The sequence below is a fragment of the Dromaius novaehollandiae genome, chromosome 1, assembly GCF_036370855.1.
Source record: "Dromaius novaehollandiae isolate bDroNov1 chromosome 1, bDroNov1.hap1, whole genome shotgun sequence".
NCBI lineage: Eukaryota > Metazoa > Chordata > Aves > Casuariiformes > Dromaiidae > Dromaius > Dromaius novaehollandiae.
The window spans coordinates 202,365,370-202,379,496 of record NC_088098.1 but is presented as its reverse complement, the minus strand read 5'-3'; the positions used below and the strand labels follow the sequence as shown (position 1 = coordinate 202,379,496).

The following is a 14,127-nucleotide window of genomic DNA, read 5'->3' as shown; positions in this document are numbered from 1 at the left end:
CGACAGGCAGTGACTGATTGCTCCCTACTCCTGCTGCTCTTGTTCTAAGAGTTACTCTGCTGGCTAAAGGGTAAAATTAAACTGGGAAGTAAACTTCTATGCCCCACATGTTTATCTGGCAAGTGGTTTTGAGAAAGGAATGAAAATCCATCAAGAAGAATTGCAGTTCCCACTCAGGCAGAGTACCTGTAAATGACAGCCGAGGAAGCCTCGATCCACTATATGTTAGATCCAGTCTTTCTCAATTCTGCCTTTTCCTTGTTCAAAAGCTTCATGTTAGCAATTTACATTAGAAGAAAATGGTCACCTCCAAGATATTCAGGCTGTTCTTAACCAGCTAAAAAGAGACAGACAAAGCAGAATCCAGCCTATAAGCCCACATCACCATGGACTCAAATTTAGACCTCTATACAGCAATATTCGTGGGAATTGTTACTTTACTAATCTGCCATTTACACAGTAAATAGTGCATCTTTAAATTAAATATCCAAATATTTAGCATTCATCATAAATTAAAATTTCATACAGATTACAATCAGAAGTTAAGTACTCTCCTTACTTTAGGTAAAAATTATGTAGTCTGCGTAAGAATAAAGTTTTACAAATATCTTAAGGTACACAGTGTAGTAATACATTGAAGTCAATTCTCAAAGAGTTCCTTGAGAACTGTGCTAAAAATGCACATAGTTTTCAAATCATAAAATACATGATTCATAGTCAGTGAAGTGTAGAGAAATGTAGAATAGTTAGTTACTACAATAAGTCCGAAAAGGTGATCATTTATAAAATGATGTATATTTAATAATTTGCTAAAGAAGATTATTACTGGTTTCTAAATTACAATGTGTCAGATTTAATAAATTGTTATTTAAAATTGTATTATTTTTAATGTACTCAGCCTTAGTAGTCCATGGGCATGTTCCAGAGCTGTGTCTATAATAAAATAGAAACAAAATACAATAATTGGTAAGAGGCAAATATATCATGATGTGTATGGTACAGTGTGCACTTTCAAAGGAAGTATTTGTCCAAAGGAACAACTTAAGCCTCACATGTTATGTTCACCTGTTACTTAAGTATCAGAAAGTTAGTCTGGATCTTTTAAATTAACAGCAATGCTACCATAAGTAAAATTTGTGTTTTGCTAAAAATCAAGCAAAGTCCTGTCTGATGTAAATGATTTTCCGGATTCCAAAACTTTTAAAGAGCTTTGTGTAAATACAGTTTCATATCAGTGTTAAAGAGAGGAAGAGATGTCATTGTTTAATTCTCCAGTTAGTGGAAGTGACATTTTGCAGCTCTTTAGTAAGTACGCAATAACATCCTGATATACTGGTAACATACTCATAATACTTTTATGTTGACCAGAAAAACTAAAATACATTCTATAGATCCAGATAGGTCAATTTGTTGAGAAGTATGTAAGCGATTGTCATTTAATTTCATTTAAACTTTGTTATCTATTTCTATTTCTGATATTTAATGTGTAGCTTGTGCTCCTGGGGTGTTTTGTTTCCATGGTTAACTGTGCCGCTTCTGTTTCCTCAGGACAAGACGAGTGCCTTGAGTCTCAGCAACGTTGCTGGAGTCTTCTACATTCTGGTTGGAGGCTTGGGCTTGGCAATGCTGGTGGCTTTGATAGAGTTCTGTTACAAGTCCAGGGCAGAGGCGAAACGAATGAAGGTGGCAAAGAGTGCACAGACTTTTAACCCAACTTCCTCGCAGAATACCCAGAATTTAGCAACTTATAGAGAAGGTTACAACGTATATGGAACCGAAAGTATTAAAATTTAGGGGTAGGACTTAGGGCCTACTACAGTGAGTGGGTGATGCATCTTGTAACGCAGTGTTGTGACATGTCTGTCCAGTGGTGGTAATGCTTGCTTCTAAACAGAGCTTTATATTTTGGAAAACTCCAGTGCAAAGTGGTTCAGTTTTTTTGGCTGCAGATGTACAGTATACTATTCTATGTTGCTAATAGACATCTGCATTGCAAGGAATTTTTAACAACAATACATTTTTAACAACTCGATCTTGTTGAATCAGTTGGGAGATTACAGCTATTTGAAATTTTAGGTACTAAAAAATGTTGTGCTCAGAGGGCCAGTGTTTATTTAGTTGATTGGCCAGTCTATTTTCCTAATCATTTGCATTCTAATAGTGATAAATTACTATAATCAATTATTATTCAGTGTTAGCCCTAACTGGGACTTTGCTATAGTGAAGATTTAGGATAGGCAGTGTCACTGAACCATTATTAAGACTAACAGAAGACAGAGCACTGTAACATGAGGTCTAAATGTTTTTTTTACCTTCTCTACCCCTTCCCCACCCTATTCCTGCACCCTCCCTTTGATACCTGTTTTATGCTGATTACATGTGGCATTTGTTTCACAGTACCCTGCTTCAGATCAAACTTTATCCACTACAATAATCACAAAAAGGTCTAACCAGTGAAAAGATTTCAGTTATAATCCTCAGCTTCCACTAGACTAATGTACCCTCTTACCTTGCTCAGGACTAGTATATTTTAGATGTTCACGCAGTGATTTCAGAGACTGAAATGCTGATGTTGCTGTGATGCATCCTGTGTAGAAGCCTTGAACAGGCATGCAGGGAAGGTTTACTAACGTACTGTTTTTCGTCCATGCAGTGAGTGTCTTGCTAACTAATCATTAGTCAAATCAACACTGTGACATTTGGAAACGGCACGGAGTAGTAAATTGAGTTTCTAAACATAACTTTTACATAGCTCCCAAACTCTACTAGCTGCTTTATAACAGAATATGCAGCTAGGACCGTAACTTCCTAGCACTGGCAATGTAGAACTCTCTTTTCCTTGCCATTAACAACACTGCACATCATCTTTTTAACAAAAAGTCTGAGCTATAATCTCTTGAAATCACTGAGCCCTCCCTGTAGTGGAAGTAAGAAACAAAAACTAAGGAAAAACAAATGAAGAATAGAAATTTTACATTGCCACCTAGAAAAATTTTAAGAGGAAACAACTGTAGATACAATTATTATTTTTTATTTATTATTTATATAGCGCTGGAGTACACGGCGCTGTACAATAGGTGAAGTGTGCCAAACAAAAAACAGGTCCCTGCCCCGAGGAGCTTACAGACTAAAGGCACAGCCGGTACAATACAGAACCTTACAGTACAGAACAAACACAGAGTGAACAGAGAATGGTGTTTGAGCATGATAGCTGGAGCGCTGCAAGGAATAGGTGGGTTCTCCGGAGGTGAGGGAGGGGGCTTGGTGTGCACTGGCCGGGAAACTATCCCAAACATATTGTCTGTGTGTAGTGTTCTTTTGTTCCCTTTTGTACAAGGCAGCATGACTCTGGGTATGTTCTAATTGGAATAGAGCCTAATCTCCCCATGTAGAAAATCTTAACTCTGCACTTGGTTCACTGCTGAAAATGTGAGGCATATAAATAAGCAAGGAAAAAGCCAAACCTCTAGAACATATCAGAATACTAGCAGCCACCAGCGTGCTGATGAACCACATAGATAAGTAGATGTCAAGATGACTCCAGGAGTATAGGTCAACGTTCATTAACTCAGGACTTCCAGATGCTAATATTAAACAATCTCCCAAGTTCACTGCTGACTCTCAGTAACAAGGGTCTTAAAAAGAAATAAACCTGTGCAAATAATTATGCAAAATGCAAATGAAGAGATCTCTTCTCCTGAAATTCTTTAATGACGTGCTCATAACTGAGAGGTTTCCCAGTCCAGTATAAGAAAAAAAGGTGCACAGAGCAAAGCAAGGAGTTCCAATTATAACATATAACTGAAAGCCTTTTTCAAAAACAAATCCAAGAAATATTGAAAACTTATTTTTTAATTCAACAGTAAAAGCCCTAAAAAGCACATTCATTATCAAGTTTACAAAATAGAATCCATCCAAAATGTATTCTTAAGAAAATGAACAAAACCCCCAAATCTTTCATTCAAATACTGACCTGGCTTAGCAAGTTAAATGAGACATGACTAGATGGCCCCTTGAGTTCCTTCCAAGATCTATGAACTTAATGCAACAAGGATTATATTGTAGAATTTATTTAAGTCTTACTTTTTTATTTGATTAAAAATTAGAGCTGATTGAGTTCAGGCTTTTTATGCAAAGTGCATACGTACCTTTCTCTAAAGTTCGGATTTTTGAGGGACTTTTTGCAACAGAGAGGTGAATTTTTATAGGAAAAAATATATAGACAACATGAACATTTTATTTTATTGAAAACTCATGTTTGGGTCAGTGAAAACTTCTAATAACCTTTTGAAAACATTTTAGTGTACAGATATTTAAAAACCAAAAAAAAAAAGAAATAACTTTGAAATTTCAAACATAAATATTAATGGATTGTAAAATTGCTCATGCTACTTTGCTTTTTTGGTACAATACTTACCAGAGAAATTTCACCATATGGACTTCTGCTGAGGTCAGCTTATACTCTCCTATCAATACTTAGCCTTCTTTAGCCATGCAAGCAATAAGTGGTTACCTATGTGAATTGCTTTGTGCAGATTGATCATGTCATCTGTTCATACACATCCTAATCATGGACTCTGTTAGCTGATAGTGATACAGAGCCTACGATACTATTTACATGTATTTCTGCATGTTAGTACTATGTCTGTCTCATGCATTGCAAAACCTTGGATATGTTTGCTTACCCAAGGATTAAAGGATTGCATTAGGACTAAAATTTGCTAATATGGAAAGATGCTTGGCAGTTCTAACCTGCATGAATAATCAACACAGATCTGATTTTTAAGCTGATATCAAATAGTTTTAATAGTTTATAAGTTAAACTAATATAAAATAGCTTAAATAGCCCACTTTAAAATTAATATTCATTACTTACACTGTGTTTTCTTCTTTTAATTTAATCCAGTAAAAGGTGAGTTGTCCCAGGGAAATTCACCTGTGTGTGCAACAGCAAATGAAAATTTAGGACTGGTCTGTATGTTTGGTACAAAGACATTCAGAAGCAATAGCAAGCTATTACACCTACCGAAGGCAGCGTGAAAGGAAGTTTGCTTTAGGGAAGAATCTGTCGCTCCCTCTTCCCTTGATCAGCAGTTTTCCATTTTTGCATATCAGTATTATGTCCTTAGCATACTGATTGACCTGATAACCTGAAAATGGTGCAGAGCCTAACATCCTTGTCTCCAGCTACTCTGCTGAAAATGCCTACTGAATTCCTCACATCAGGTGACACCATAGGCTTTTTAAGGGATTAACACAGGTGTGGCTGCACAGTGTCCATCCAGTCACTACCAGCAGGTCTCCAAGGCCTTCTGCAGTATGCCATGGAGCTCATGCACCCACTTCAAGTTCGACTGCCTTCTGGTGCTCTCCCATTGTATGCTGTTGTTTGTAATTAGCCAAATTAATTAGAAAGAAACTTATTAGAAAGTTACAAAATGAATTACAAACAAAGCTAAATGCTACAAGATACCTCTGAAAACATGCCGTGCACTTATTTTGACATTTTTTTTATTTCTAGTTTCATATTCAACATAGAAAAAATCATTTAAAGTTTACCTTAAATATTGTGCCAAAGACGTCTCCATATGACCCAGCTACTAGAGATGTTAGAGCAATAAAAAAACCCAGACTAGAAGATTTGTATTACATAGGCTGAGGTTATCAGTGTCCTAAAATACTATTTCCTAATGAGAGCAAGGCAGGCAGTATTTTCCATGATTAACACAACAACTAATTCAGTCAAAACTAATGGCAAAATTTGAAAATACATTATCATTATTAAATATGTACAGTTACTGCACAGAGACTTTCACCATTTCCCTTGTTACTTTTATCACAGTAAATACCAAGAATTTTCCCTCTCATTCCAGCCTCTCCTGAAACTGTTTATGCAGCTAGGTCATAAAGCTGAAAGTGTAACAGCACAATTAAGCAGAGTATCAGCCTGGCTTATTACCCATAGCTTAGTTTAAAGCATAACTCAGGAACTTCTTTGGTTACCTTGCTTTACGGCATCATCTGAATACAAATTTGACCTGATCGTACTGGCTTTGTTAACTATTTTGATTATTTCCTGTGTTAAATTGCTGAGTTGTTCTTAATCTCTGCTGTGAGAAGACAGAATTTATCTTGTTGTAGCTTTTTTTCTCTTATTTCAGAGAAGGCTGCTGAGAAAGCCTTCAGTATTCTCATTTGCTCTATTTTTGTGGATCACTTTTTACTGTCTTTTTGCTCTGGATGCCTTGTCAATGACCCAGCTATATAGATTGGGCTACAAAAGCATTAAATTATGCATAACTCACATATCCCATATTCCCAGTGGCTAACTCTGAATGGTCATGAACAGACAGCTGATTAAATTGATGGAGAGATCCTGATACATAATGACAGCTTTCTGGAAAGTTTAGCAAGTATGGAGTAGGCCCCCCCCTTTTCCAACAAAGTCTGCAGTCCAGCTTTGATTTGGCTCTCACCCTTCCCCAAAACTCCTGACAGAAGAAATTTTTCTTTTTCTTGCTATTGACCAAGAAACATTTTGTGCATTTTGGTTGGCAATTGCCAATCCTCAAAATACATTTGCAATGGCACTCTGGACATGCAGTGTGTGGAGCTACACCACATTGCATTGTATCTGTGCTTTGCATATGCAGTTTCACATTTGCTTCTGGATGTAATTGAGGTTTTTGGAATTCAGCAGAAGTCTCTGTATGGGTTTAGGTCCCTGCTGCCTAAGTACTTACATATCATTCTTTGTATCTAGCTACTGAATTAGGTCAAGGTACTTTCAGCAACAGTCCTTGCCACAGAGTACAGTGGCATCAGAGAAACTTTTGAAAGGATGACTTCAACACTGCAATTGAAGACTAGCAAGGCCCAAGTTTTTCATCTTAAGGGGAATGCCATAATGCCTTCTCTATGCTGAGGCCTTTTCCTGAATTAGGCTGCTTATGAGGGCTGAGCTTTTTAGGGTAATTGATTTGGAATGTCGCTTTTATATCCAACTTCTTACTGTGCTGTAAGGTAGTTTTATTTTGGAGGACTCTTCTTTGAGGGAGTTAATAATAGCAATACAATATTTAATTACACGGGTGCATTTTCACTCATAGAACTGCACCCAGAAGCAGTGGAAACACTTGGGGGTTTTAAGGAACCTCCTATATCAGTATTATTAAATATATTAATATATTATTAAATCTATAAAATATAAATATATTAATATATTATTAAATCTATACATACCACTCACATATAAGAATAAATTTAGCTTATCAAAGACCAGCATAGGATTTTACTGCTAACTCAGAAAGAGAAGCTGGACTCAGGAGCACAAAGCTCTTACCTAAATACAGAGATCTGTAATAAGGGCAAATAAAATGATTTTATAATGTCTGTTATCCCTTTGCTCCTTTGTGAATGCACCCTTCTGTCTCTCACTTTTCCCAATCAGTATTTCATATTGCAGTCCTGCACACCAATTACATTAGTTGCATAGGTTAGAGCTTCCACTAGCTATAAATCAAAATTCCCCACTGATTAATAATCTCTTTGAAAACTGTTTCAAACTATTGCAGTTTGGATGCCTGATGTTGCAGGTGTCCTTACTCAGTTGGTTGACCCTAGACTCTTGACAGCTGTGCTGATATATCATACTCTTATGGATCCATGAGTTAACATGGTCATGTAACCCATGGGGACCAGAAAGAAAAATCTCAATATGATGTACAGCCACAAAAGGAAAATGAGAATACTGACATATCCAGACCCCATTTTTCATGAGGTGGGAAAGGAGCTCAGGAAAACTGGATTTATGTAAAACTCAGCTGAAACAAATGGGAATTATCTCCCTAAACTTAGCTATCTAGAAATAATTTAGTCTAAGCTAATCATGTTGGATTTTTCTATTGTCACATGAGAGAAACAGTTCTTTTAGACTAGATTACTGATGGCTAAAATTAGAAGGAATAACTATAAATCTTTTACTTTTCTTTAACAAGAGTCTTCTCCTTGAGTCAGTCAGTCTCCAAACATGATATTTTATTCTGAGTTACCTGAAGGAAAAGATTTTAAGGTAGCAAAAATCTAAACCTTCTTGTGGAAAATTTGGACCTAATGTAGAAAATTATAGAAAATTGTATTTTCTCTCAATAACCTCCATTTCCTTTGAAAGTTCCCACCTTCCCTAATTATAGGAAAAGATCTATGAAACGAAATTCTGATTTACTGATACTAAATATACAAGTTGTATATAGAAGCAATAATTTCTTTAGGTTTAATCCAGGGAATTTTCAGAAAGATAGCTTGGATATCATTTTATAAGCAATTTTCATTAGTCATATTTTTTCTTAAAATACCAAGTTGAAGGTCTAAACCTGCAAACAGTTGTGCATAACTTTATTTACAGATATTAATGCTTTCAGTTTCATAAAAGTCTTGATTCTCATTTCACTGCATGTAAGTGTAGTTTGAAGCAGTTTAGATGAAGGTATCTCCTCTTCAGTTAATTTTCTGATCAAATTGGGATTTTATGTTTAATCGATAAGGATTTAATTTTAATAAAATATAACCTCAGAATTGCTAGCATTTTCCCCCTATTATTCTTAAATGCAATCTATGTATCTTTTATATATATATATATAAAATAATTATTTTTAATGCTAACTTGAAGAAATGCAGATGTCTAAAATCTAATATTTTGGTGTTTGTTGTGTCCCAGTTTGTTGAAGGATAGAAACATTGTAACACTTTCTTCTTTTCTCCTTTTCTTTGATCCCAGCTTACCTTTTCTGAAGCCATAAGAAACAAAGCCAGATTATCCATCACGGGGAGCGTAGGAGAAAATGGCCGTGTATTGACTCCCGACTGCCCAAAGGCCATGCATACTGGAACTGCAATTAGACAAAGTTCAGGATTGGCTGTAATCGCATCGGACCTACCATAAAAACCAAAAAAATAATTGAGTGCCTTAATTAAACTGTGTTGGTGACTGATGGGAACACAGCACAGACTGTAACGACATGGGAGTGTCATTGATGAACTAATAATTTGGCTGAGAAAGGGAAGTACGTCCAAATGCGCCAGACATCATCAGCAACAATGTGTGCATGAGCTCAGCTCGGAAACCCAAACTCAGATTTTATATCAGGAAAATTCATAATTTAGTTTTGTTGGGGGGAGGGGGCTGGGAAGGGTGTATTAACAGCAACAAATTTCACTTGAGTGGACTTAAAACTAATAAGACTTGCCAATTTAGCGCATTAAACTGTGAAGAACATGCTCAGAAAGGACAACATTTTGGTCTTTGTCTTGACAAAGACAGAAAAATAGCTATAGAAGTCAATGAACATGCTAACCTGTGTCTCCAGAACATCAATATATACAATGGAAGAATATTCAGCTGTTCAGCTGTAGAAATGAGTCACTAAACTGTGATAAGAAAATAATAAATATGTAAATCCTGTGAAAAAATAAAGAAATTATTTACATTTTCTTTGAAAAAAGAGGAATATTGAAACATGCTTGCTTTTTAACTGATGTAAATTCGGTAGAGGACAACACAATTCTTTTTTCTAACCATCTTAGGGAACAATTCATTGCAATAATTGATATAAAATGCCATCACTGTAATAAAATTGAGAGACTTTTTTTTATATATATAAAAGTCGTTGGTCATCCTCTTGTTTGCTGTTACCTTCATTCTGTTCCATCATTCTGTGTTCCAGCGATTTGCATCTGTCTAACTACAAGAAACAAAATGAAAAAATGTTTAGAGTACATCATCAGTCTGCAGTGTAGAATCAAAAGAGACTACGGGTCACTCATGTTATAGATATTATTTATAATCTTGTTCTGTGTAAGAAACTGTGGTTTTTGTACCCACCAAAAAGAATAAAACAACAAACGTTCTTATAATATTGACACAGCTTGAGTTGTTTTCTGAACACTAGGGATGTCACCTGGAAAATAGAATAAGGTGGTTAATTTCTTACTACAAAACGCAGGACCTTATCTGACACCTTATCTGAGTTCCTGCACATTTCTGGAGTGTTTTGAAGTCCTTAGAGAGAAAGGATTCTAATCTTTAAGGGTATTTTATTATTTTTCACTATGAATTTTATTACTAATATTTAAAGCTCTTTTCTAGTACATTAAGAAAGCATTCAGTGATAGGGTTTGTTCTGTGGGTAGTTAGAGGGATGTGATACTAGGGAACCAGGAAAGTAGTAATGATAGTCTTTTTAACTGATTTGATAGCTGTAGTATTCTTGGAACCAGACAACCCACATTTTCATGATCCAGCTTTCCAGAGAAACTCCAAGAAAAGTCTAGCAGGCACCACTTCAGTAAAAGCTAAATGTCTACAGGACTAGTCATTGCTGTAGTTGGAAAGCTGCAACAATTTTCATCTGATGCAATGGCTATTCCTCCTGGCCACTGAACTGGTCTCCAAATCAAAAGCATTGCCACCAGTGTAACAACTCCATATCAGAGCCTGGACTGTTCAAATCAGATTGTACCTGGATTAATCATAGTTTCTGATGACCTCATGATTTTGCCAGGCTCACACCGTGTCATGTTCATATAGCTTAAATTTCTTCTAAGCCTCTGTGGCTAGTGCTTCTTGTGACTCCACCATCACAAACAGGAGCTTAGGCTCAGCGTGGAGCCTAACGATACCTAACAATGACCAACACTCAACACCTGCAGCACAGGAAGAAAAAAAAAAGAAAAAAAAAAGAGCATTACCCACATGAGATTCATCTTACATAATATAGTCATCTACACAGTAGATGTCTGCAGCTGAGGTATCAACAATATAGATATTAATTTCTTACCTCAAAAACTCTAGACACCCAGTAGATGTCTGCAGCTGAGGTATCAACAATATAGATATTATTTCTTACCTCAAAAACTCTAGACACCCTTTATAGTTAGCAAAGAGAAATAATCAATGTGAGGGATTGAATGAGCTCATCATAAAGTAAACATTAAAACACCAAACAGCTTAATCACATCAAAAAAGAGCCTATATCTTTCTACTGACTATAAACTGGGCTGAGGCTGGCCAGTTCTTATACAGACCTTGACAGTGCAGGCAAAAGGCAGAATAAAATGATGTTAACCCCAAGGCATAAGTAATGACTATGAAGTGTGCTGGGGTCTTAGAGAAAAAGACACTGTAACAGTACAGTGAAATGCTATGACTAAACTTACTTTATATCCTTGATTCACTAGCATGCTTAGCTCATTCATGAGTTATTGTGAGTTGTTTGTGTAGCCAAAATGGTGATTTTTTTTCTCCTGTTTGAATAAGGCTGTGAGCTTCCTATCAAGCTTCTTTTTATGCCTGAATTAAGAAAATAACTTTTTCTTTTTTTGTTAAGGTTTGTCTTGCTTTTTCATAAAATAACAGATTAGGTGAACAAAGCAAGTCACTGTGGGAGACTGAATGTGAAGGATGCTGTCTATGTTGTTCTGTTGTGTATGCATGTTTTACCAAGAGCTCATCTTCGGCCTCTCTTAGTTCAGATCGGTGATCAGTTGCAGTGCTGTTCTAGGATATTCTACTGTGTTCCACTGTTACTCCTCTTACTTCTTCCTCTGTCACTTTAATGTGTTCCATTTATTTTATGCCTTCCATAAATAGCACATCACTGGAATTTGGAAAGCATTCAGTCAAGAGATTTTCTTTTTTTACACTTTGTCAGTTAGGTGAACTGATACACCTTTAGTGATAATCCCTCCGAATCCCTGAAGAATGTGGAGAAAAAGGTAAAAGTAAATATTTTCATTTCACCTATTACCACTTACCAGTCCAGTAACACCTGACATGTACTTTATGTTTCCATTTAACATATTGCTATATTTGACCTCCTTTGTCATACACTGGCCATATTTCTCAAGTTCCAAGAATGTCACTCCATGGATCCCATTCTTCCGTGCCTAAGTCAGGGTTTCCACAAGGCAACAAAACATACAAATCCTTGGAGATATCTTGCCCAGTATCAGTAACTATTGATGATACCCACTGAGAGGATTCATAGCTGAGTGGCATGAACAATTGAGTCATTCAGCAGCATGACCATTGACTGACCTAACCCACTGAGGGGGTACAAAATTGAGTAGTTAGCCAGCAGCAACAGAGAGAAATTTCCTCACGTTCTCACCACTTCCAAGCCTTTTACTTTGGAAGGAAAAGTTTTGCTCAAAGAAAACTTGGTCAAATGAGGTGGAGAGGAGACTGTGACTTTGCCAAATGCCTTTCAGAAAACATTACAGGTATGAAATAAAAGAAAGAAAACTATATGGGAAAATGCTACAGTGAAAGTTTAGAGACATGAAAGAATTGACTAGAAATCAGGTGTCTGAGAAAATAATCTCCATGTATCAGTCTGCCTCTCTCCACAGCAGCTTACTCTGTTAACACATCTAATTCAAAGGGGGTAACGTTGGTGTGACTGCAAAGACTGCCCTGACCTTTTTGCCTGTTGGTCTCAGCTGCCCCTCAGACATCTTTTTTTTTGCTTTTTCCCCTTTTCCTCTAGCACACATATTTTGATCCTCTCTATATCTCCCCGCCCAGTCCTTTTGAGGATCAGTGCCAGAAGTCACCTTCCTCTCTTCTGCAGGCAAGAAGTATGACCCAGGAGGATATGGACAGGTTCAGGAATTTCCCAGTCTCCAGTCCTAAAGGTATGAGGGAATGAGGCTCAGCCATTGGATCGGGATTGCTCCAAAGTGCTGAGAAGCAGTGGCACAGCTCCTGGTGGCTGTGTGGTCCCTTTGCTGCTGTGCTGCATACTGCCCTCCAGGCACAATGGTCTTAATGCTCCTCCAACCTGCCCTTTCCTCAGCCACCTCCTTCTAGCAGCTTCATGGCAAGCACTGGCTCAAAGTGACAAAAAATAAACAAAGGAGGCTACTGAATAAAAGATGCTATTAGCATTGAGGCATTTGCTCAAATATTGTCCTCATTTTTCCAAGATTTTGCCCTCATAAAGAAGGCTGAGGTCAATACATTCAAAAGAGCTTGATCCATTTTCCCTCATGTAAGCATGTAGCGCCACTTGGGATGCCCTAAAGTGTGCTGCATGGCCTCCAGCTACGGGTCCAGAAAACCAAGTGTCTCCTATCGCACCCTGAGTCATATCTGCCAGTCCCATACAATTATCTCAGTCATCGCAGAGCATCAGAAATAGCATCTATGTGTGGGCAAATTAATTGAGTCTGATAGAAAGAGTGATTCTACTCAACAAAATGTAGATAGATACAGCTCGTATCTGCTGCATAAACATTTTGGGTTACTTAAGATGCCTTTGAGTATCCCACCTGACCTCCTCCTGCAAGTCCAAAAAGGCATGAGTCTCCTGTAGATCCAGATCAAAGAGCTCCATATAGATGTTTCTAAGGGCCTAAGGCATCTCAAATGGTACTGAGTACCTATGTAAGAGCATCTGTACTGTGTTCTATAGCCTGTTCAAGTGAAGTGTTTTTTAGCCTCCACTGACTAGATCTCTGTAGAGTATAAAAGGACTAAGACACATACTTTTCCTGTAGACATCTACATTTAGCTATCTTAATCTTGAATTGAATACCACAAGCATTTATCTTCCTCTGTAATAACTTCAGTTTTGATGTAACTAAGTGCAACTATTAACATTAACACTTAACAATATTGCAATTGGCTCCAAATTACATGTCTTCTGAGCTGGTGTGAGTCTAGCCATGGGACAAGCCTGCTTTGACTTTCACCTTTATATTAGCTGTTTTCCACTCTACACGCTCAGCCTTCCCATCCTGCTGGTGTATTGTATCGGATACCTACTAAATTCAAAATCAGTACGGACTTGCTGGGTTTTCTGTGGATCTCAAGTGTGACATGAGTCTTATGCAACCACTTGCTATTGCTAAATTTCACTTAGAGACTATCTTGGGAGCTGAAGCCACATATTCTGAGTTGAATTTGCCTCAACGTAGTTAAGAACTAAGGCTGGGGAAAGGAGTACAACTTTTATACAGCTGATTTTAGTCATTGTGTACACTGAAGAAGAGCAGTGGCTGGGGAATGAAGAAAAAATGTTCTCTAATTTGGTATGGAAAATCCAGTGTTTTTCTGCTGTCTCAATC

At 37.1% G+C, this 14,127-nt stretch overlaps 1 protein-coding gene across 5 annotated transcripts in view; it reads left to right on the top strand.

Moving 5' to 3' along the window:
* The window catches only part of GRIA4 (glutamate ionotropic receptor AMPA type subunit 4), a 225,698-nt gene extending 215,786 nt beyond the window's left edge, over positions 1–9,912 (top strand). For 2 of the 5 annotated variants that reach the window (XM_064505079.1, XM_064505078.1), the window contains exons 15-16: positions 1,549–1,683; positions 8,777–9,912. In XM_064505079.1, the coding sequence (XP_064361149.1) occupies positions 1,549–1,683; positions 8,777–8,941 (300 nt within the window). In that variant the 3' untranslated portion in view covers positions 8,942–9,912. Of the gene's footprint in view, positions 1–1,548; positions 1,797–3,049; positions 3,233–8,776 lie in introns of all 5 variants that reach the window. The other 3 variants (XM_064505081.1, XM_064505082.1, XM_064505080.1) reach the window with 2 other exon arrangements.
* The last annotated feature ends 4,215 nt before the right edge of the window (positions 9,913–14,127 follow it).